We start from the raw sequence: 24,325 nt of genomic DNA on the forward strand, positions 1-24,325 counted from the left end.
TAGTATTATACCTCAGCAAATATATCTATAGATAGCGAAACTTACGTTATCATATTCTAATAATTTTAACATTGGTTTTTATGTTATCAGTTTTGAATCACATCAACAACTAAAATTTAAAATTTAAATATATTAATATATCAATATATCAAATATGCATTTAGATATTAAAAAACCATTAAAGAAAATGAATCTTATTAAAATTCTATAATTAATAAATATCCCTTGATACAATCCAATAGATAAAAGACAAAATTAATCCTAATGTTTACCCTAATATTAATAACCTAATTTGAGCCTAGTTGTACATATATATATATATATAATTTTAATCGAATGAGCTAATTAATTTATCTTATAATATCAAATATTGATATGACACAAAACTAAATAAGGATAAAAAAAAATGTATAAAATTTGCAATTTTTTTAAAGAAAAATTCAGTATTATTTAAATAAAATACGAGATTTTAATTGGTTTACATTAAAAATTTACTTTCTCTTATTTAAGTTTTTAATATTAAAAAAAAATCTATTTTAAATTTATATTGTTATGTATGATTTGTCAATCTTATCTCCACACACCCAATAATAAGCATAAATTAGATAGTCTACTAGATTATTACTGTATATATATATATATATATATGTAAGTGTTATTGGAGAAAAACCATATGCTAAATAGCAAGCGAAATATACTTGCAAGTCGTGCAATAGAAAAAAAATTATTGTTGCATATCTTGCAACATATTGTGGCATGTATTTTACCCACCACATGTATTTTATCTAAATAAAATTTTAATATATCAATAATTTATATTTTATTATTATTAACTTTTAAATCATAAATTTAAAAATTAATAAAGAAAAAATTTGACATTAAAAACATTCAATCATTCTCGTATGAACCTGATTGTAAATCTCAGCATTGTTATTCTAACCCAGAGGCCAGAGCCGGTGGATCTCCAATATGGCGAACAATTCACTTCGGTTGACTTTGGTCGTCAAAAAGCTGAGCTAGAAGCTGAAAACCAAAGATTAAAAAACCACCCAATCCAGTTGGGCCATTTGGCTTTCTGGAATTCAAGCTCAAATTAGCCCACCCACTAAAATAACCCACCCTCTAGTGGACTAACAAATATATCTTGGGCCATTTAAGCATAAAAATTTTAAAAAATAAATCTTGGGCCGAGAATATGTGTGATTCTCATAATAATTCAGTAAACATCCCAGCATCATCGTCCCAAAAAAAAAACAGAAAGCATTCCAATATAAAAACAATAATCCATTCTAATTCCTTTTTTAATTAGTATTCTATTTCATTCTCATGCTATTGAAAACTCTAAACATAATTCACCAAAAGCAAAAAATAAAAAATGACTAAACATAAAGATATTTCATTATAAAATAAAGGAGCAATTGTTAAGTATAAGTTTGAGTTGCTCGTAGGTGAGGCTTCCATGTGAACCAAATGCTCCAGGGGCTGTTCTGTTCATTTGCTCGGCTCTTTCTCTAATAAGTCATGCCGGCCTGCACTTTCACCAATCTAATTTTACAACATTTATATGTCCATGGCAGACTAATTGCTTGGAACTCTAAACCGACAAAGCCTCTCTCATACATCCATGTATGGATTGGCAGCAACTTGGAACAGTTTCGGCTTGCTTGTTTTACATGGGAGGAAAAATGAATATTAACTAGATACCTGTTTATTTTTTTATGAACATACTTTGAAATAGAGGAGAAGAAACTTGTATGTTTTAGATATAAACAGTATATAGTACAACTAGAGGGCCATTTACCAATTTGCCACAACAAGCCTCCTTAATTTGTATGGTCGTACGGCCTCTGCCCTTGGACCCATATGCACGTGGTTATAACTTATATGTTGCCCTTATCATCCACTCCAATACATACAGTGAGGCAATTAATTAGGAGATATTTGTTGGTTAAAGTTTTGAGGGAAATTTAAAAAAACAAAAAATGGTTTGAGCAAAATTACCCAACCACAAAAGACAAGTAGAAAGGGTAACAGAGTCACTTTTTAAAGCTCTGGGCATGCTTTTATCTCCATAGACATACTAATCACAATCTACTCAATTCAATTCCCGCAAAGCAATCTCTCGATAAAAACATGCGCGGTATGGATTAATTTAATTTTGCATATGCCAGCTATTTTTGTGCTTGTTTATGTATAGCATATATATTTTTAAGCCTCTTTTTTTTTTTTTAATAATGTATAAAACTACTTTCAATAGTATAAATTATATTGATATATGGTTAACTTATCCTTAAGACTACCCAATCTTTCAAAAATTAAATTTTCTTTTTTTAAAAAAAGAACTTTTATATGCAGAACCACTGAAATATTGTTTCCAACTTGTACTAAGAAAGTGTATTTGAGACCCATTATGTGTACACGTGATATATATTAATCATCATGTGATTGCCACGACAATTTCTGAAGTAAAACGTTTGCACAATTTTCAAATTATATAAAACCATGGGGTACTACTTTTAATATTAATTCAATTTGTCATCTAATAACATGCGTGCATGTAATTAAAGAGAACTTGGTGGATCTTATCATAGGATCGGTTTACTATAAAATGCATATATATATATATATATATATGCTGCTCCTCTGAATTATTATTATTTTTTTCTTATGAGAGCGCTTCTATTACACTGTTAGTTGAGAAGTTGAAACTAATTGGAAAAGATTTGATTTCCAAACTACCAGCAACCATCAATCTACTATGAAGTATGTACACCTGTAAAAGGAGGTCTCCAGAAAACGTAAGGGCATTTTGGTCATTATGAGATTTTCAACTTGTACACACAACGCAACCAGAGTATAAGATATAATGAAAATGAGAAACATCCAAAGCAAAACAAGTACCCATTTTTTATTTCAATTTTTGTCTCTTGTAGTCAGTCATCCATGGAGTCTCCAAACAGCCACATTATTCCTCTCCTCCTCATCTTTCTTCATGTTTTCTGGTTCACTCCCAAAGCATCTCAAGCTCTAACCAAGCAAACACCTTCCACAACCAACACAGTTTCAGCTCTTCTGGTGTTTGGAGACTCCACAGTCGACCCTGGAAATAACAACTACGTACAGACACTTTTCAAGAGCAATTTCCAGCCATATGGGAGAGATTTTATCAACCAAAGACCCACTGGCAGGTTCACCAATGGCCGACTCAGCACTGACTATATTGGTAGGTTTCTGGTTTCTTATATGTGCGTATACATATATAGTTTTTGTTTCTTCTAAAAACATTGTAGACATAAAATTTGTCCAGAAATCATCATATTATCAATAATAAATTTACAATTTTTTATTATCTATAATAGGATGAATTCGGATAAATTTTCTCCAGAATTTTCCGAAAGAAAAATTATCTAATATATGCTTGATTTAATAAAAAAGATTTGATTATAAATATGCATGATAGCAGTGATAATGACACATGGGTTTTTTGTTTAATTTGTGTGTCAGCTTCATATATGGGTATCAAAGAATTTGTACCTCCATACCTGGACCCCAGTCTCAGCATCAAGGAGATGATGACAGGAGTAAGCTTTGCCTCTGCTGGCTCTGGATTTGATCCACTTACATCGGGGCTAAGTGTAAATCTCGATCTTTCTCCCTTGTTAAAAAATTTTCTTATTTTATATTTATTTATTTTCTTTCATGCATCACCAATTAATCAAGTATTTCTTAGTCAGATTTTGCTCTAAATTAATTTAGATTAATTAGTTTACTAAGGTAATTTGTATATAAGAAATGAGGGAAATATTCTCGAACTGCCTTAAATGCTTAATTTATAATATTCCAAAATTCCTCCCCATTACATATACTACCATTTTCAGAAATTCACATTTCTTAATTACACACTTGCAAGGTGACATGATAAACAGAACCGTCTCAGTTTAATATATTACAATAATTTTTATTTATAATTAAAATTTTGTTTTATGCAACATACAAGACAATTATTCATATTGAAATTCACACCTTTTTTATTTTTTTATTTTTTTTGGGTTTTAGGTGCTAGCCTTGCATATATACATATATATATATATATATATATATAGTTAAAGTTAAACAGCATGTTGTGTGAATTAAATTCATCAACAGTACAAATTAAACTTATTTCTGTGTTTGATAAAATATTCGAAAAAATCAAGTGGGTCTCATTTAGTTACAGTTTTTTTTCTGATTTGAACTCCAGAATGTCATTCCCATACAGAAACAATTGGAATATTTCAAAGAGTACAAGAAAAGGCTAGAATCGGCCATTGGAAAGCAACAAGCTGAAAGTCACATCGAGAAGGCCATCTTCATCATTAGTGCTGGTACAAATGACTTTGTTGTCAATTATTTTACCCTACCTGTTCGAAGAAAGACTTATACCGTCTCCAACTACCAGCAATTTATCATCCAGAATCTAAAAGATTTCGTACAGGTTTGGATCTAACTCTTAACCACCTACCCTTGTAGAATTAATTTTATATAAAAACACTATTTAGATGTTTGATAAAAGTACAACTGAAGCTGATTATTTGAAAAATGTAGCAGTAGTTTTTATAAAAATTTGATTCCAATTTCTAAAAAAGCTTTAAGTAATGAATTAATTAATATAATATAATATTATATTTATTTTTTATTCTATCAAATAACCATATTCACATTAAAACTTTTTTATAAATAGAAATTCAAATAAAAATTATAATATAAATCAGCCACTTAAATATCTAAATAAGTGTAATGTTTATATACATGTAAACAAATAATCTGTTGGTTGCTTTGGACAAAAAAAATATGAAAAATCATATATTTTAGTGTGACATTTTTACCATTTATCAAAACAAAAAAATTTTAAAATATTTTAAGCAATATTTTAATTTAAACATTTTTGAAATTGAGATTTGAATATGCATCATGTCCATTTTGATAATGATAAAATTTACAACAATTTAATTTAATAAATATAAAATATTTATTTGTAATTTTTTTATACCTTGCAACATACTTTCTTTACTAATTTTTTTCACCACACTCAAAGCCGATTTTTTTTTTTTTTTCAGAATAACCATGACTAATTCTTTTAGAATTTAAGTATTACCCAACTAAGCCTAAATTAATTTGAATTCCATATATATATATATATATAAATGGGAAGATGGTGATTAGAAAATAAAAAGAAAATATCTTAATTCTTCTACAGCCAGCTTACTAAATTCTATATAACTAGATCATAGAGAACGTGGTTGTTGAAAGTGATTTTACTAAAATATTTTTAATTAGGAGATCTTTCAAGTTGGTAGAACCATTAAATATGGGAAATCAATTTGTTTACCTGTCATCCTCTGTTCGATGTAACTCATCCATGCTCTATTGCTCTTTAATTTCCTTATCGCCTGAGATTCCAAATATAATATGCATGATGGGACGGATGGGCAAGTCTCAAAACATTTGCTACTTTTTTTTATGTTCTTTCTTTAATATAGTTCTCTTGCATTGACAAAGAAATTTGTATAAGGAAACTAGAGTTTTTCACTATCATTATTATTAAGTTTTTTTTTTTTTTTAATTTTTAATGATGGAATTGGGGAATTTGAACTTTGTTAGAGAAGGAAGGGTTGGACTGTTATAAGTTGATTTATGGTCTGAGGCTTTGAACATATTAAAATTCCCCAAAATAATATCCTTTAGTTGCCCACAACGACTTGGCATTGATGGAACAGAGTAAGAGCGTGGGCCTACATACTGGGTCACCATTAAGTTTGGGCAGGCTTCATCCGACATAAGATTAGTTAACCATCATCACGTGCCATGCTTCGTCTGTAGAATAGGAAATTGGAGTTCTCTCTTTTACCCCCCAAAAAAAAAAAAAAAAAATTACAATTCTATGATCAAATATTACCCAGAAAAAAAAAAAAACTCTACTTTTCTTTCTACTTTAATATTTTTTCGTGTGCATATAGTTTTTTTATTTTTTTATTTAAGGGCATATAAAATAACTTTTAAATTAAACAATATATATATTTATTTGGACCACTTTTAATATTTTTAACTAACCAAACGAATAAATTACCCCCAAAAAAAAAAAAAAAAAAAAGAGAGAGAAATAACCAAACGAATTTTGTGAATGTTTGCTATTCAGAGTTTATGGGCCGAAGGGGCTCGAAGGTTCGGAGTTGTTGGGCTACCACCAATGGGCTGCTTGCCAATTGTGATCACTCTTAACTCGGAGAATGCTATTCTCCGACGTGGTTGCATCGAATACTATTCCTCTGTTGCAACAAACTATAATCAAATCCTCCAAAGCCAATTGCATCTTATGCATAATGCTTTATCACTTTCTGGTGGTAGGATCTATTACATCGATGTTTATGGACCGTTGATGGAGATGATACAAGGCCAAACAAATTTTGGTAAGCTCAATTGCCTAAATCACAATTCACAACCGTTTGATCTTCTTCTTCTTATCTTTTTATTTATTTATTTATTTATTGGTAGGTTTTGATGATGTTAATAGTGGGTGCTGCGGAACTGGATACTTGGAAGCATCATTCATGTGTAATCCAAAGTCATTTGCGTGCCCAGATGCTTCTAAATATGTATTTTGGGATTCAATACACCCTACTCAAACCGCATACTACATTGTCTTTAAGGCTGTACGCCATGTCCTTGACCTTCTCATCAAAAATTAAAAAATCTTAAGGATATTCTGTTTATTGTTTATCTAAAGGAAATAATTACAGCAGACTTCTCTCTATTCTATTATGTTTTCAAATTTGTCTATGTAATATGAGAGACTACAAATTCACCAAAAAGTTATATAATAGAGGATATATGCTGTGTATTATATATGATAATAATTTTTTTTTTTTGTAATGAATAATATAAATTAGCAAAACAATCTCAAGAATGAAACACAATGGTGTGATTTGATTTATTTATTGTATAAATACCAAGTTAAATTTGGAACTACTTAATTGGGATGTTTTGGAAAAGCAGGGCTAACTACTAATAAGATATCCCTTTGAGAATCAACTAAGCTAAAAGATTTTGATTAAGAGATTCAACAGCCTCGTCTGCCAGGATTTTATACATTTTTTGTGTTGGATGAACAGCATCCCAGAATACATATTTTGATGGATCTTTGCAAGTACTCATCCCCCTGCAAGAATCCCCATACTCTATGGTTCCACTCCCACAGCACCCTTTTGATGTCTCTTCAAGTCCTGCATATTCCCCATTAGGATTAGTCCCTTTGTTTAACTTATTAATTAAATACTTAATTTTTTTCTTTTCATAAAAAATTAAAAAAAAAAAAAGAAAAAGAAAAAAGAAGTAACCATCATATTAAGAAATTGATATAAAAAGGCAAAAAGAGACAGACCATATTTTTGTGGGCTGTTGACGGCATGTTGTATGATAGTGAAAGCATCAACAAAGGCAGTTCTCATCCCAATTGTGGATCGAACAGTGACCAATTCCTTTTGTATCTTTGAATTGAAAGAGAAAGCCACGTTGTTATAGGTGTCCACGCATTTACGACCGTCTCCCCAGATTGTTAGTACAAGAGGCATGCATCCCATTGGTGGCACCCCAACCACCACTAATCTTCTCCCTCCTATCCTATACATTTCCTGCAACCAAATTTCAATATATATATATATATATATATAATGCATATATGTTAATTAAAACACCTTACAAAAAGTTGAAACAATTGCATATTTACCCTTTAATTTGTTCTAAAATATGTAAAACTTAGACAATGGGCGATTGATTTATTATTTATTTATATCTTTTTTCTCTTAGAGACATAATTATTGTATGGATAAGTGTTTTCAAGGAACTACCTAATTCATTAAATAAGAAAACAATGGCTGATCAATAATTGAAAGAGAGTGAAAATAATAACATCCCGATTGAATCTCATTTATAAGGGAATTAATTCATCAAGAGAGATGTCGACAAAGAAGTGGCCGACTTTTGGCCCCCACCCTATTTCGCGGATCAGTACTTTTCTGTAACTGTAATAAATGGACGTACGCTAAAATGATATTTACATATATATATATATATATATATATATATATATATATATATATATATATATATATATATATATATATATATATATATATATTATACTATATATTATCAACTAGGTTTATTTTAATTACAATGAGATATTTTATGAACTTCAAAGATGTAATATACTTTTTCAGCAAAAAAAAAAAAAGATGTAATATACTTTATATATGAGACCAATACATGTAATTCACTTCTATCAAATCATAGACAAAGTTTCATCTTTTTTTTTTTTAACAAAATTATTATTATTATTATTATTATTATTATTTTGTATTTAGTTGAAATTAAGCCAATAATTAACGCCAATACGTGATCGTAAAGCATGATATATAATGAAATAAAAATAAAAGTACACACAAGGAGATTGATGAATAAACAACCTTGATGTAATTATCCACGCGAGAGACAAGGAAATTCTGATACTCTTCCACGGTGTATTCTTTGGAGCGAATTGGTTCCACGTAATAGTTTTGAAGAAAGTCATTCGTCCCCATACTCAGAACAATTATAGCATTCCTTATTATATATTCTGCCCTTTGCTCACCCACTAATTTTTGCAGTTTCACCTTGTAATGCATAAAATACTCCAGCTGCTTTGGGATAGATAATACACCCTGTTCCATTTAGCATAAAATGGACGAAATAATTCATAACTTGATCCATATTGGATTGTGTTACTTAGTTTAATTTCCAGAAATGAAAGTAGAAAAATTGGCTGTTAACTACTTAATTACCGAGAGGTTGGCGGTAAGTTCGTCGTAACCCGAAGCAGCTGATGCAAAACTAACACCATGTATCAGATTTGTCTCTTTCATATTGGAGCTGAGATATGCTGGAATTATTTTCCTATAACCAAATATTTCGTCCGCTACAAAATTAACATAAATTAGAGATATATCATTTATTGTACATATATTATAGTAATAGATATATTCACAATCGCTAAATTAATTAGTTGTGTTTCCTATCTTTGGAGTACCATACATATGCATGCAGGCCAAAAAAACACTACTTTTTACCACTTGTCTTTAATTGAAATTTGAATCTACGTTGACAGAGGTCTCGTTTTCACCGTACAGAAATATGTGGTTCTCAAAAGAGTAAAATTAAATGCTGTGAAGTCATTCAGAAAGAGAGACATGCATTTACTCGTCAACCAAAAGCAATAACTTTCTATCCAGAAAAATAAATAAAAAGCAACAAGTTCTAATTAATGCTGACTTGGCTACGTAACCATGATTACTACATAAGAAAGATAAACACAAATAAAAAATCAAGAAACAAAGAGCTCATTTGGGATGCTGGATTGCATAGTAAATAATATAGTATAATCCAGTATAGTTCAGCATCTCAAACGTCTAAACAATTAATAACTAACAGGAAATCATTCAAATAAAACTAACAAAAGTCCAAGGCTCAATGGATTAATTAAGTACCTATGAAGTCCGTGGAAAGTCTTCCATCGCTGAACCTTCCGGTAGGTTGGCCACCAAAGAAATTTTTTCCATAAGGAAGGAAATTCCCTTTCGCTGTGGTATGAAGAACGTTGTTGTTACCGGGATCAACGCTGGAATCTCCGAACACCAAAACACATGTCACATTGTTTCTAGCAGCCAATGCTCGCACTTGGCCAATGTCCAGAGCTTGTAAGAGCAATATTGGCATCAAAGCCAGAAATAGGATCATCCCCAGCAGTGTCACCCTAATGATCTCCATCATTATAATAATACACTGCAGATTAAAGCAGCCTTGATGGCTGAAACTGATAAGAACGCAAACTCTCACTTTGTTTTTGGAGGATATGTGATAGTCGAATTGACCACCCCAAACTCTTCTCTTTTATAGGCAAATGATCAGGAATTGCTTAGTTTTCACTTGTTCATTAAATGTGCAAAAGCTAGCAAACCTAAAATAATTAATGATGGTAGCAAACTGTAGCATAAGTATGGTTACTAACCCAGATGCTTAGAATTGAATGACCGAGCTACGATCAGATAGGATAATCGACATATTTGGGTACATACAGTTGGCAATCGTGAATGGACGCACAATTTTTTGCTTATTACTATTAATCAGCCGGTTTCCATCAAATTCATGGAAAATTATTTAATTTATGTTGAAAATTTTATAGAAATTCTTTCACAAATATTGGCTGTTCAAAAATAAAAAGGGTCCCAATTGTTTTGCTTTTTGATCAGCAATTTCAAGTTCATGGATTCTGACAGTCATTCAATTATTGGTCGTTGACCAAACTTGGTGTCGATTAATGTGTTAGGTACAAACGATAAACATTTTAACACGGCAAAGGGTGGTGATTCAGGTTTCTTTTTGCTTATGTTTGATTAGTGAACGTTGATTCTTAGTTAATTTCAATTAAAAGCAAGTACTAGCGTATCTCGTTTGGGTCAGGATTTATATATATATATATATATATATTCTCTCTAGCATAGCATGAAATATTAGGTAGATCAAGGACATGTTCATTGATCGCCATAATTACCCTTATCTCTTTCTGTTCTTCTGTTTTTTTTGGTGAAAATAATAGCAGATGTATTAACTAAGAAACACAGTGACATAAATCTGTTCTTTCTCTTTAAAAAATTGAGGTTTGCAATAATTAAAATCAATATTGATTACCGACCATCTCACGTGGCGGTCGTTTGGCCTTTTCTCTTGTTTGTTCGTCAGACAGTTACTTCATGTGTTGTTTAGTTTGAAATTTACTTTTAACTTTGGAGTGACATTTACACATTTTAAGTAACTATTTCCAACACATTCTTTGAGTGGCAAAGTCACTTTTTTGTAAGAGTTTGAATTTTTTAATTCCCAAAAGCCGATTTGTAAGAAACAATTTCTCTGAAAATTTTATCATGAATTAAAGGTGATAAAATCTCTCCTCTTTTAACATTTTATTATATCTGAACCTTCAAAATTAACTGGGTAAAAAAATCTATAAAGAGGAACTGTGAGGTATTCATGATTTTCTTTCTGGCTTAATAATTAAAACTTCATAAACAGTATCACAGCCTTTGGTAAGTGTATATTTCTTTTTAAAGATAAAAGAGGATTTCATTAAGCAACATCAAAAAGCAAAATGTGTTGGAGGTTCGACAGGGGAACTCCATTACAAAAAGTAGAGGCCGAATTAATAGCAGATTAGCAAAACCAATCGCTGCTTTATTTTAAAAAAGTACTCAAAATATCTATTTTACAAGATGTAACATGCAACTAATTTTTAATTTCTCTATTTTCCTAATATATAAAAATATATCTAGTTCTTTACAATTTAATTATTTGAATGTGAAATGTGTAGTAGGTCCATTGATTATAATTAGAAATGTACAAAGTGTTTTCCAGCATATATATATAACCTAACAACCACCAGATCTTTCCAAATTCAATTTTACCCAAAAAAAAACAAGAAAAAAAGAAAAAAGATGTTTCCAAATTCAAAGAGACAGAGAGAAAGAAAAAAAAAATGTGATAAATAAGTAAAAGTCGCGACACTGGCCCAGTAGTTATTTTGTGGTGACACGGTCCAACGCCAAAATTTATGGTTGAAATAAAATATGGCATTTGATTAATGTGCATCGCATTTAATTAGTGACAAACAGCTTGCCAACCGTGAACCCCCATTTTTCTTTGCTTTATTGCTTTTATTTTTTTGGAAAATGTTGGTTATGCTTTATACATGTAACATGTACACATCTGCTACTCTGTTAGCAGAATAAATTATCAGTGAAGCGTCCAATCAGAAAAAAAAAAAAAAAAAAGGAGGAAAAATCAAAGAAAACAGAGAGCTTCTCGATGCTATACGAGGCATTAATTACTTTCTCACTGGGATGTGTTGAAGATTCAAACCAACCACGTTTCATTTTCGTATACCCTGATATGGTGTTTAATTGGTGGAATAAAAGGGTAATGGAATGAACATTTCATCGGAATCTCTATTTCTTTATTTAATTGGATTAAATATAATTGAGCCAAAAAAAAAAATATATATATATATATATATAATTGAAATTGGAGATTCTATTATCCCATCCACATTCCACCATTTGGTAGAGTGGGATTCTTCCCATAAATTAGAGGAATCCTCCATTTAATCCTTTTTATTGTATAAAATATATCATTTTACTTTTAAATTAATAGCTCTTAAAAAAATAAAATTATTTTTTTCTTTTAATGCCAATTCTTAATTTCCCTATATTTTCTCTTTTCACATTCCCTTTCTAGTTTCTACGACATCTTACAATTGCCACAATCTCTCTCACCACTCTCTCTCTCTCTCTCTCTCTCTCTCTATGATTTCTTCTTCTGTATTTATTTTATATCTTAATTATTCTTTTTATTTATCAATGATTAATGTTATATATAATATATAAATAGATCGGATCATACATACATTATCGGGCATTTTGAGGATATACGTTGATACTATTGCGTTTAACTGATCTTGCACAATGTCAATGCATAGCTATATTTTAAATTTTTAAATAAAAAAGCGTAAATCGTTAATGAATGAACTGTAATTTTTATTCATCTATTTTAAGAATCATTGTAATTCTCCTGAAAAAAAGTAGGAATTCAAGTCTTTTAAGTCGAAAGCTCTCTATCCAAAAAAAAAATTTGTCCTACAAGACTTTTATACAAATAAGATAAATAGAAATTATCGTAGAAAACAAACAGAGAACGTTGAATAAAATATTTTGATTATAAATTAAGTATTATGCATAGTCTAATTAATTTTATTATATATAATAATATGACGTGAATAGTGTTTTTGACAAATTATTTTATTTTTATGATTAATTCAAGCATCAATTCCAATGTTTAACCAAACAAAAGAAATTCATTTCATTTTCTTTCTCATTCTATTATTTTTTCCAGTCCATTTCATTACTTTTCTATAAATTTCATTTCCCTTTCCGGTCTACCAACCAAACACCACCTAATAATATTTTTCGTCGTGAAACACTCCTTTATGTCTTTATTACTCTCTGTTTTAAGTTCCGTCTATTGTCACTTCAAAAACCGTGCCTGAGAAAAATATATATTTAAATTGTAAATTTGGCCATTAGTTTTTATAGTTTTTTTTTTTTTTTTAAATAAATTTGCAGTTAAATGCATGCACTTTTTGCCGAGGAACAACATGTACTATACGGGAGAAATTTTTCTCTACACAATGTGTACCAAGGTAGAATACACATAACCAATAAAAAAGGACCACATATGCTATTCATATTATAAAAAGCCACATCAGTTTGCTAACCTAGTTAATCCTATGTTATTCTTTTTTTTATTTTTTATTTTTTTATTTTTTTATTTTTTTATTTTTTACCCCTCTTCTACCTTTCCTTCACGCCAGTCTTTTTCTTCCCAGAAAAATAAAAGCCTTCTTTTCATTGACATTTTGCTCTGCTCTCTCAAATTAGTTTGGCGCATAGGGGGGGAAAAAAAAAGTGAACCCAATTTCTTAAAGTTTACTCACCATTCGTCCCCAAGTCATGCTCATTCCGACCAAAGTGACGAGCATTCGACCATTGCCGACAACCACATCAATACCAGAGAACAAGAAGGGATTTTGGTCATGTTTAACTTCTGTACGGGTCACTCTCCCCTGTCATGCTTGCTTCTTCCAATTGCAAACAACAATTATCTTCCAAGAACGACTCATCTACTGGAACTTGGTTTCCCGTGTTTAAATTAATCACATCTCCGACTAAGATTTCGAAAATAGAAATTTGTTGCCTTCTTTCGTCTCGCAAAGCATTGACATAGAGACTGTTGCTGACTTCTATTTTTCTCGGAATAAAACATTATTGAGAACTTCTTTGTTTTTTCCTAATGGAACTCAATAAACTTCAACTTGGTTTGGGAATGAAACTCAATGGAAAGAGGGTTTCTATTTTTCTGGGAAGAAAAAAAATGGCGTGAAGGGAAAAATAGAAAAGGGGCAAAAAGAAATAAAATAAAAAAATAAAAAGATAACAGAGGTTAACGGAGTTAGCAAGCTGATGTGGATTTTTATAAAATAATTAGCATATATTATCTTTTTTTATTGATTACGTGTACCAACTTTGTTACACGCTGTGTACAGAAAATTTTTTCGTATTACACGTTTCACGATTTTATTTATTTATTTTTTATTTGACATGGATTATAATATACTTTTAATTGAAAACAAAGGGATCTTATCTAAATTTGATTGAATTCAAATTTTGAATATGTATTTTATTTATTTTACTACTAGATCAAGCTCACATATACTAATCAAATAATTGAAAATACATCCTTTTTTTTTTTTTTTTGGCTTTCAATTAAAAGTAAGATAGAAAAAAAAAATTACAAATAAGATTTTTTTTGTTAATTAAAAAATAAGTAAAAGTAAGATTTGCTTGTTCGTAATTATGTCCAAGCTTTTTATTTTTGTCTTTTGCCTTCAAACAAGATATTTTGTTTATATTTGGAAATTTAATTTCGTGATAAAACTACTCATCAAAATAACATTTTTAGATTCAGGTTCAATTTTTTTTTTCTTTTTTTATCATTTACAACAGCTCTCATCTTTTAGTATTTTAAACTCACAATCACATAATTATAAATGCAAAAAGTATATCAACCGAATCAACTTCATTTGATCTAATTTGAATTTAAATATAGATGAAATTGTAATTAGTTCAATATTTATTAAAAAAAAAGATATTATGTTTTATTGTTTATGTTTCAACGCAAAACTATTATATACAATTAATGAAGCTGTTGCGCAAAAAAAAATAAAAAATTAATGAACTTGGTGATTTATCAATAACCAACAACTCAAATTTAATATATATTTATAATATTAATTTTCAATATATATTAAATTAGAGATTTTTTTTTTCTAAGAGCTAAGTTTGAAGTTATATTACCATATTGCCTGCTTGGAAAAAATAGTAACCATTCAAGACAATTTAAATTGTATATATATATATATATATATATTTAGCTAAATAACATTTTTCTTTCCTTTTTGTTACAACGAGGGTTCATTATATACCACAACCAAGGTGATGATACTTAGTTGTTTTTTCCCTACGCTAAAAATCTATACAGGATAGTGAAAACCATAGCAGCAATCAATTAATCATAACGTCAATTACAAAAATAATCAATACATGAATTACCGGTAATGATAAAAAAATATATATTTGTAATTAAAAACATTTTATTAGTAAATAATAATAATAAATTATTTAGATTTCTTTAATTTTGTCTTAATTATAATTATATTAATGATTTATAAAAATCATACTTAAAACTCATCTATCAATTTTTTCAATTAATTTTTATAATTAAGATTGAAAAATATAATTATAATAAAATTAAAATAATTTAAATATAATTTACCCTAATAATAATTGATATCAACGCCCTCCTCGCTTTTGAGGCAATTCCCTACCATTAATTCCAATACGCCCAACACATCAGAGAGTCATGCTTGCCACTGATCGACCTGATCTCGCATTACTATTTTATGCTTTTTAAATATCCTTCAATTCTGTTGTTATCTATATAATTTAGTAGAAATAAATTTACACCATAGGCAAGAGGTTAGTAAATAATTAATTAATATGCAACCTTTTATAGAGGGGATCAATTAGTGCGAAAAGTTTTGCAAGAAAACTTATATATATATATATATATATATATGGTGCAAGAGAACTTTTAATCGATCGAACTTTTGATAATAATTTTATAAATGGATGACATAATGTAATTTTCTCAAGAGTTTGAGATTTTTCATTTTGGACATAATTCATAATGCAAAATAGAAGTACATATTGACTATTTCTAATTTCTTACCTAATTAATAAATATCATTGATATGACATGCACATTGCAATAGCAAACTACAATATATACCATAGTCAAAATATGAAATGGCAAAAATCTAGTGTGTATATATATATATATATATATACGCACAAATTGTTTTATTTATTTGAAAATACGAACAAAAATTTCAATTAAAAAAATACTTAAATACACAGTTTATAAATTCTGTACGTTATGCATATGATAAGTTATAAATTAAAATTACAAGACAAAAATACAAATATTGAATATATATATATATATATATTTAAATAAATTGTTTTTAATATGAATGATAAAATATAATTATTTGTAAGATAATAATATATAGTTTAATATGTTAAAAAATAAAAAATAGCAAAAAATAATGAGAAAAGTAAAAAATAAAATAAAAAAGCATTTTTCGTGCATATTTTTTTATATTGTCACAAAAAAGAACAAAATAATTGAAAATATTTATTTTTTCACAAAACCATGTGTCTTAGCTTGTATAATATGATAAAAGGTACATGTGTTCAATTTTTATTTTCAAAAAAACTAATTTTTCTCCATACAATTGAAATCAATATAGAAAAATAAAAATTTTATTAAAATTGCTTGCATATGCATATTATTCACGAATTATTTATAAACTAACTAACCAGGAATTATATGCTCAGCAGAAACATAAAGAATCATATAATTTATCTACTAATAATATTAATAATAATAAATATTTTTGACCGCAAACAATATTTATGAAGAGGCGCGCATCTAAAATATAAACAAAAGTTATAATGTCAAATTAGAAATAAGATATTCACCAAAATAAAATAGAAATAAGATTAATTTGACTGTAAAAAAATTGAATAACTTATAATGTTTATGTGATATTTAGAGAACATGATTGATCCTTGAAATAACATACTGTTTAAATTAGTTGATGACAAGTTTGCACTTAATAAACAAATTAATTCCATTTTTTTTTTTTGCCGTTTTACAAAAAAAAATATATATATATATATATATATATTTTTTTTTTGCTGTCCTACAAAAATATAATTTGATAATTTAAATTTTCGAGGCCATTTTACGTGGCTCCCCACTGATCTTATCTTTTGGACAGACAATATAAATAAATTAAAGAGTCTAATTAATTTGAAAGTCAACATCATTGACAAATGACAATGCGGTACTCAAAAGTTTACAAATGTATGCCTGACAATTCGGATTGGTGGGTCGTGTTCGTGTCAACCCGTTTAATAATCGTGTCAAAAATGCCTAACCCGAACATGATCCATTTATTAATCGTGTCAGGTACCTAAAACACTAACCCGACCTGTTTATAAACAGGTCAACACGACACGACCCGTTTAACATGATTATTTTAACGGGTCGTGTTGACCTATTAACCCGTTAATATGAAATTGACCTATTAACCCGAAAACTAACCTATTAACCCGTTAACCCGAAAATTAACCTATTAACCAGAAAATTTTTTTATTTTATTTTTTATTTTTATGTTTTTGTTTTATTAAAGATGTATTTTTTGTTTTTAAAAAATTAGTAATAGAAAATTATTTTTATAAAATTTTTAATTTATAATATTTTTTAGTTATTAAATATTAATTTAAAATTAAATTTAAATGGGTTGTAATAGATATATAATCGTGTCGGGTTGAAACTGACACGTTTAATAAATGGGTCGTAACGGGTCAATTTCGAGTTAAACAGGTCAACCCAAAAATGACACGATTAATAATCGTGTTAAACGGGTTGACCTGATTATGACCCGAACCCATTTATAATAAACCCAAACCCATTTATTCCGTGTCGTTTTCGAATCGTGTCGCCGTGTCATGATCCAAATTGCCAGGTCTATACAAATGGCGTCCATAATGAGTAGCTATTATATCTAATCAGCATTAACTCATTATTAATTGGAACAAATAAAAGATGACAGGAAGTAGGGGGAACACCCTTTAAAGAGCATAATCAGATCACCTTTCGTACAGAGGTCATATACCACATTGATTATCAAATTGAATCAATCCTTAAATAAAAGTTGAAAACCATATCTTTAGCATTTAAAACTTTTCTTTAATAATTAAAAAAAAAATCTTTAATACATATATATATATATATATTTTTTATTTTTTTAATTTTTTTTTGTTTGGTTAATTAAAATTTCGAAATCACCGGTTTAACCTAAGGTACCGGCTTGAGAAGCAATTTGGCGGGAAGGAAGAACCAAATTTTTTAGGATTAGGGTTTCAAAAGTTTGTCTCACTCTCTCACAGAGAGCAAAGATGGCGATCTGTGACAGAAGAAAAACCATCAATAGAGGAGCATTAGAGGAGAACATCTTGGCCATCATCGATGCCTCCGAAGCCAAAGACAGTCAGGACGCTCATGATGACCGTGAGTCTTAATTCCTCAATCGTTGCTCATCTTCTGTTTGGTTGCTGAGAAAATCCAATAGCAGTAAATTTTTATTTTCACTTTGTTGATTGTTGTTTTTGGTGTATGGTAAAACCAGAGGCCGAACTCTGTTGAGGCCTGATAATGAAGATTTTTGAAATTTGGAATTTCGATTTATGTACGTTTTCGGCATTTTCTTAGCAAGCCAAGCAAACGAACAGGAATTTGGGAATTCAGTATCATTTTTAAGTTTTGTTTTAACGTGAATTTTTGAAACAGGAATTGCTTTTCTTGAAGCCGTTCGTGCTACATCGATTGTCTCAGAAAGTCGAACTCAACCTTCCTAGTATTTCTCTGTCTTTGTCTTTGTCTCTGTCTCTGTATGCATGTGTCTTACATCTAGGTATCAATAAATCATGAAACTATGATAATTAAAATATTTTTCAACTTCATAGCAGAGGCCACCCCCTTATCTCTGTGAATTTAAAAAAAAAAAAAAAAATTGTTTAAAACTTGATTAATTTGTGACCAGGCACAATAGATTGTGTTTTTCTTCAATGCAATACCTTAAGGTTTTTTGCAACTTGTTTGTGCAATTCCCATATTCCTCAGCTGGAAAGTTCAACTTTTAGATACCTTTTTTATTCTTTGTTAGTTAAATAGATATATAATATTGCTTCTTAATTAAAATAACCTTGCCTTTTTTTCTATGTTGCTGTGAAGTAAAATATGTCAGGCGGTATTCAAGATCCTAAGGATTGAGAAATCTCTGGAGTTGATTATCACAAGTTATCAGCTTTTGAATGAGTTAGATAAGGTTCCCAAATTTTGTTGTTGTTGTTGTTATTATTTTTTTAAAAGGTTTATAATGAAATTCTATGTGGCACAAAGTTCTAATAATATCTTTTTCCATATATGGAAAATAGTGTTTCCCCCGAGTTTATTTGTCTGGAATAGATCAATTGGAATCAACTAACAAACATATGACTGAATTGGTCGTGGTTAAAGAGGTATTAAAGAGCTTTCATTCTTTAATGTTTTCAATACATGTGGCATAAATTATGTTATTGTACTTATTACATATTTTTATGATGTTTGATAATACTTTTTTCTTGACAGGCTTGGTCACCTTTTATATTTAGCTTGGAGATTGCCAGTTCTGAGAGAGGAGCTGCTAAAGATGCTGAGGGACTGTTAGACTCATCTGTAAGTTAGCTTTGCTGTGGTTAGCATTATATTTGGTTTTCATCCAGTTTGTGTTCTTTTAGAAGGATGCTGCACAATTCTCTCTGTAATATTTTGAAACCTTTCCAAGTTTTAATTGTACTGCTCAAACTGTTCAATCTCATGAACAGTACCTTTCTGTTTATATTCCATGTGGTTGTGAATAATGGTTATTTCCAAGAAATATGTACACTGTGTTTGGAAGATTATGTGCATGCTGACATTCTATAACTCTTTAAACTTTATCCATTTCCCTTTTGGTGGGAAATGCCGGTTGCTCGATTCACAGCACATGGGTAAAGATTAGTAGATGACCAAGTCATCAGTGCTGAGTGTCTTCTTTTTGTCTTGGACTAAGGATTTAGGTCTTACATGGATTGCGTATTCATTTCTTATTTTTGTTAGTAGTATTTGTTATTAAACCTGAATTCATGCCTGTGTATTGGAATTCAGCTTTCATTGAAGTGACTTTTACTAATCTCAGGGTTTTCTTATCCTGATACAATACCTTGCTGATGTGGCTGATGAAAATACATTTCAATCATGTGATACGAAGGTTTGTTCTTCTCTAGTTTGTTTTTCCTTTGCTTATCATGATAGTACTGAACCTAATGTCAACCCTGGATGGGTTAGTTAAAGGCTATGACATGATTGTTTTAGAGGTCATAAAAAATGAAGTAAACCATGGTTAGCTGAAGTTATAAGCATACACACTAGTTGTTTACTTACCAGTATAATGCAATTGGATCTTCATTCAAACTGTAGATACAAGATATTTGTTAGTTGAAGGATTTGGAAATTTGATGTATAAACATGGATTGCAAAAATGTAAGGACCTTGTGAGGGTAAGCAATAGGATTTTGAATGTACTGATACCAAAGATGTGAATGTTTTAGGAAACACTCAATTCTACACTTTACATGCTTCAATCATTTTTATATGAAATGTAGGAATTGTGCCTTATATGGTTGGTCTGTAATGCTTGGATCATGGTTTTTGATTTTGATGTACTGTTCTTATCCAATCTTAAGACTTCCATAGAGAACCTAAATAAAGTAGATTGTAAGGTTGAGAGTAACAGACTGCTGGTGAACCTTATCATGTATTCTTTAGATTTTACATTTATTTCTAGGGTTTTCAGATTTCTCAACCTGCAGTTTCTGGTCTCCTTATGATTGATGATTTGTTGTAAAGGGGAATTTGTTTGATACCTTGTTTTATATATATATATATATATATATATATATATTGTGAAATAGATTTCTTAAAAATAAGTCTTTTCGATCTAGTAGTTGTCTCATTCATTAAATATGTGTCATTGCCTCACATATGTGGTCTTACTTGATCTTTTTTTGTTGCAGTCCCTGGGAAAGATGTTACTGTTTCAATATCTAGTCAACATTCTTGAAGGTGATTTTATACCTCGCAAAACCATGTATGAAGGTATGTTGATATCTATTATTTTCTGGAGTTGGCTTTATGGAAGGTTTTTTAAGTATGGTTTGTTATTTTTTGCAGAAACCACAAACTGGATCCTTCTGAGGGAGTCTTTGCTCAACATGCTTTTGGTACTTCCCTCTCTTTCAGTACATGAATAAAGATATGGTCTTTCACTTTTGATGTTCCAGTTATTAAGTGATGTGTTATAGCAAGACTCTTTTGTTCAAACTAAATTTCTTTTATAGGTATCAAGAAAAATAAACTTCAAAAGCTTAATGAAGGATTGCTTAACTATTATGTGTAAGCTGTATCAAATTTGTATCGGATTCAGTGATGACGTGGTATGTCCTGACAATTCTGTGTCAAAATCAACCAAAAAGTGTGATGTTGCTGTAGAAATTACTTCTCTTGAGGTAGGAAAGAATACAAGCATTGCTGTGCGGAAACTTCTCAATATGGTAAGTTCCTTATTTAGCAAAAGACGATATTATTTTACCTATTCATGGCTACTGATATGTGGCTTTTTAGATCATGGAGCTTGATACATGTAAGAATAAAGCAGATGCACAAGGTTGTACTACCCGAGCTGATGGTGTCAGGTGCATGCTTCTTTTCTTTATAAAATGAAAATTTCTTTTGGTTCAAATATTATCTATTATCTATTGAGAATAGATGTCGTGGAATTTTGTGCAGAACGCCTCTAGTGGAGATAATTCTAGATGAATTAACTTATAATAATGATATTCTTCAACCTTTTCTTCAGGTAGTACTCCATATATTATTTTTACTTTCTCTCTCTCTCTCTCTCTCTCTCTCTCTCTCTCATATACACATACAGAATATTGACAAAAGGGGTTCACTATCACCATTGTCTACCAAAAATTTGCTGGTCCACAAATCTTGTCCTTGTGATTTTGAAACTGTTGAGCTTTTGTCTGGTTATTTAAATTTACTTGTCAAAATTTATTCCTAAAAAATTGTTACTTTCCACTATTAGAAATTGTTTTCTTGTTTCATTTGTTTGTGATTCATTCTTGTTCTATGTTAGTCAAACTTCAGACAATTTATTATTAAGAAAATTGGCACAGAAGAAATTCAGTTGAGCATAATATATAGCTAATAGTTTATTCTGCTAATTGCTTTGCAGGTCTTTGATGATCCTAAATTGAAGCTTGAAGTAGTTGAGCAATATTTTTGGAAATACATTTCTAAGGTATCAGTTTTTGAAGTATTGTTTGAAAAAGTAGTAAGTAGAAATCAGCCATTATAATGCGTCCATTTATTCTGTTCAGACTCTCTTTTTCCACTGTCTGCCTTCATATGTTTATGTTGTCCTGAAGGCTTCTTTGGCCTAGCATAAAAATTATCAAGCACTTAGTTGCTTCTTCATTCTTGTCATAATCATCAATATCGCAGCCTTCTGTTCGCACTCGTAGATCGAATGGTTCTGCAGATGATACAACATTCATTGGAGCATTGAAGTGCTTTTCAAATGTTACCAGCACAAGAAGTATTATTAAGAAAATAGGGACAGAAGAAGCTCAGTTGCTTTTGGTACATGGTTTTCAGGTGATTGCCTTTGGTTTCAATGCATAACTAGATCAATCTTAATGAAGTCTAAATTGACGTACTAAGTTACTCCTGTATTCAAACATGCCCTTCATATGCAAAGTGATCCATATATTCTGTACGCCATAATGCTGTCTATTGCATCTTGATCTATTTCATGTCTATTCCGTTAATACAAATCTCTTGTTGCTTATAATTTTCAAAAAATCATGTTGTACACTTGGTATTTTATTGGTTTGTTCTCTTCCATTATTATACATAGACAATTTTTTTCCAAAAACTTTATTTTGATATGTTTGAAATAATATATTTTAAGTGCTGCATTGACAATGCCAATAATATTTTTTCCTTGTATTTTTAAGCCTAGATGTAATCTCTAGTGAGACTTACATTAATTGGCAGAGCCACCACAAGGGCCATACTTAAAAACTTTTATATAGTTGGTTATAACTTGTATAATTATCATAATATTGTTTAGCTTAACCCTGATATCTTTTCTTTAGAAATTACTAAATTATTTTATCAGTGCAAAATGCAATATCATTCCTATTGGACGAAATCTTAACTTATCAGAAAATATATTCATGGATTCTCTTTTGAAACAACGTTATGTTTTATGTTGAGAGGGACTATTAAGATTATTTTAAATATTGAAATTTAGACCTTAAGATTATTATTTTCTTTTTCAAATTATTAGTATTATTTATATTTTTCTAAATTCTGTCTTTTCAAAATTGCCTCCACGAAGACAAAATTCTAGATCCACCAGGATTGCACTATGTTTCCTTACACTTCACCTTCATAGAGAGTTGATAATGATTTCCTAGCATTAAGTCACTTATTTATGCTTTTACGACTTGTTAGGCTTATCTGTCAGTACCATCCAGACAATATCCTGATGAAGACAACTCCCATGGCAACCCGGAAAGTAGAAGCAGTTCTGTTATTGACATATGCAAGAATATGATATCTGCTTTTAAAAGTCTGAGAACTGCAGCAGAGTAAGCTCATGCTCGCCACCAGTTTAATTTGCTTATGCTTCAATTGTTATTGCAACTTGTCCTTAAAGATCCTGTTTACATGATATATATTCTTTGTTCTTTGTCTTTTTCTTTTTAGTTTATTTTTTTATGTTGAAAGCTACTTGAAATTGCTTTGAAAAACAGCCTACTATGAACAGATTTAACAACACTAAGCAAAACTGTTATGGAACAGACTTGTTTAGTTCATTTTCAAAAAGTAAAACAAAAGCACCAATCTAAATCAATCAGATTTGAGTTTTATTTTATTTTTTTATTACTTTTTGTACACATTATATCGTGTATGAAAACTACATGTACGGCAGTTTCAATATTTTGTATTTTATTTCAAGTTTTAACACGTCATGGTGCAGGCACATGGAAATCTTGTTGTGTTCGAAAGAAGCACTATTTATGGCAGCCACAATCCTTTCAGTGAATTCATAGGAGCTCTGAAACAGTTTTTGCTTGTATTCGACACTTCATGTGGGATGCTACACTTTGGCATCTGTTTTGAAAATGATCTATGTGTATATATTGCTTGTATTCTGTTGTCGAATATGCCCCCGAAACAAATGAAAGCTTCTTTTTTTCTCATGTTTCAAATGTTATTTTTGTTAAGAGTAAGTTTTTGGCGTTTGGATCTTAATCTAATTAAAAAATATAGTCTGGCGCAGGAGGAGATTATAGCAGAT

At 29.7% G+C, this 24,325-nt stretch overlaps 3 protein-coding genes across 3 annotated transcripts; 2 read left to right on the plus strand and 1 right to left on the minus strand.

Moving 5' to 3' along the window:
• The first annotated feature begins 2,868 nt into the window (after positions 1-2,868).
• Positions 2,869-6,893, plus strand: LOC107410458 (GDSL esterase/lipase At5g45960). Its single transcript, XM_048469941.2, has 5 exons — positions 2,869-3,223; positions 3,505-3,635; positions 4,241-4,474; positions 6,176-6,446; positions 6,532-6,893. Exons 1-5 carry the CDS (start codon positions 2,944-2,946, stop codon positions 6,723-6,725), a joined length of 1,110 nt encoding a protein of 369 aa, XP_048325898.2. The 5' UTR covers positions 2,869-2,943; the 3' UTR covers positions 6,726-6,893.
• A 50-nt stretch (positions 6,894-6,943) lies between these two features.
• LOC107411151 (GDSL esterase/lipase At5g45950) lies at positions 6,944-9,937 on the minus strand. Its single transcript, XM_016018685.4, has 5 exons — positions 9,558-9,937; positions 8,856-8,989; positions 8,502-8,735; positions 7,418-7,667; positions 6,944-7,259 (listed from the first exon to the last, which is right to left on the minus strand). The coding sequence occupies exons 1-5, from the start codon at positions 9,838-9,840 to the stop codon at positions 7,069-7,071; spliced, it is 1,092 nt and encodes a 363-aa protein (XP_015874171.3). The 5' UTR covers positions 9,841-9,937; the 3' UTR covers positions 6,944-7,068.
• Positions 9,938-17,995: 8,058 nt separating this feature from the next.
• On the plus strand, positions 17,996-24,227 carry LOC107411432 (negative regulator of systemic acquired resistance SNI1). The gene is made up of 15 exons (XM_016019015.4): positions 17,996-18,378; positions 18,658-18,724; positions 19,102-19,195; positions 19,305-19,388; positions 19,498-19,584; positions 20,087-20,158; positions 20,964-21,045; positions 21,121-21,170; positions 21,288-21,500; positions 21,571-21,641; positions 21,736-21,805; positions 22,190-22,255; positions 22,459-22,611; positions 23,476-23,612; positions 24,005-24,227. The coding sequence occupies exons 1-15, from the start codon at positions 18,267-18,269 to the stop codon at positions 24,075-24,077; spliced, it is 1,431 nt and encodes a 476-aa protein (XP_015874501.3). The 5' UTR covers positions 17,996-18,266; the 3' UTR covers positions 24,078-24,227.
• Positions 24,228-24,325: the final 98 nt, after the last annotated feature.

The sequence above is a fragment of the Ziziphus jujuba genome, chromosome 1, assembly GCF_031755915.1.
Source record: "Ziziphus jujuba cultivar Dongzao chromosome 1, ASM3175591v1".
In the NCBI taxonomy this organism is placed as follows: domain Eukaryota; kingdom Viridiplantae; phylum Streptophyta; class Magnoliopsida; order Rosales; family Rhamnaceae; genus Ziziphus; species Ziziphus jujuba.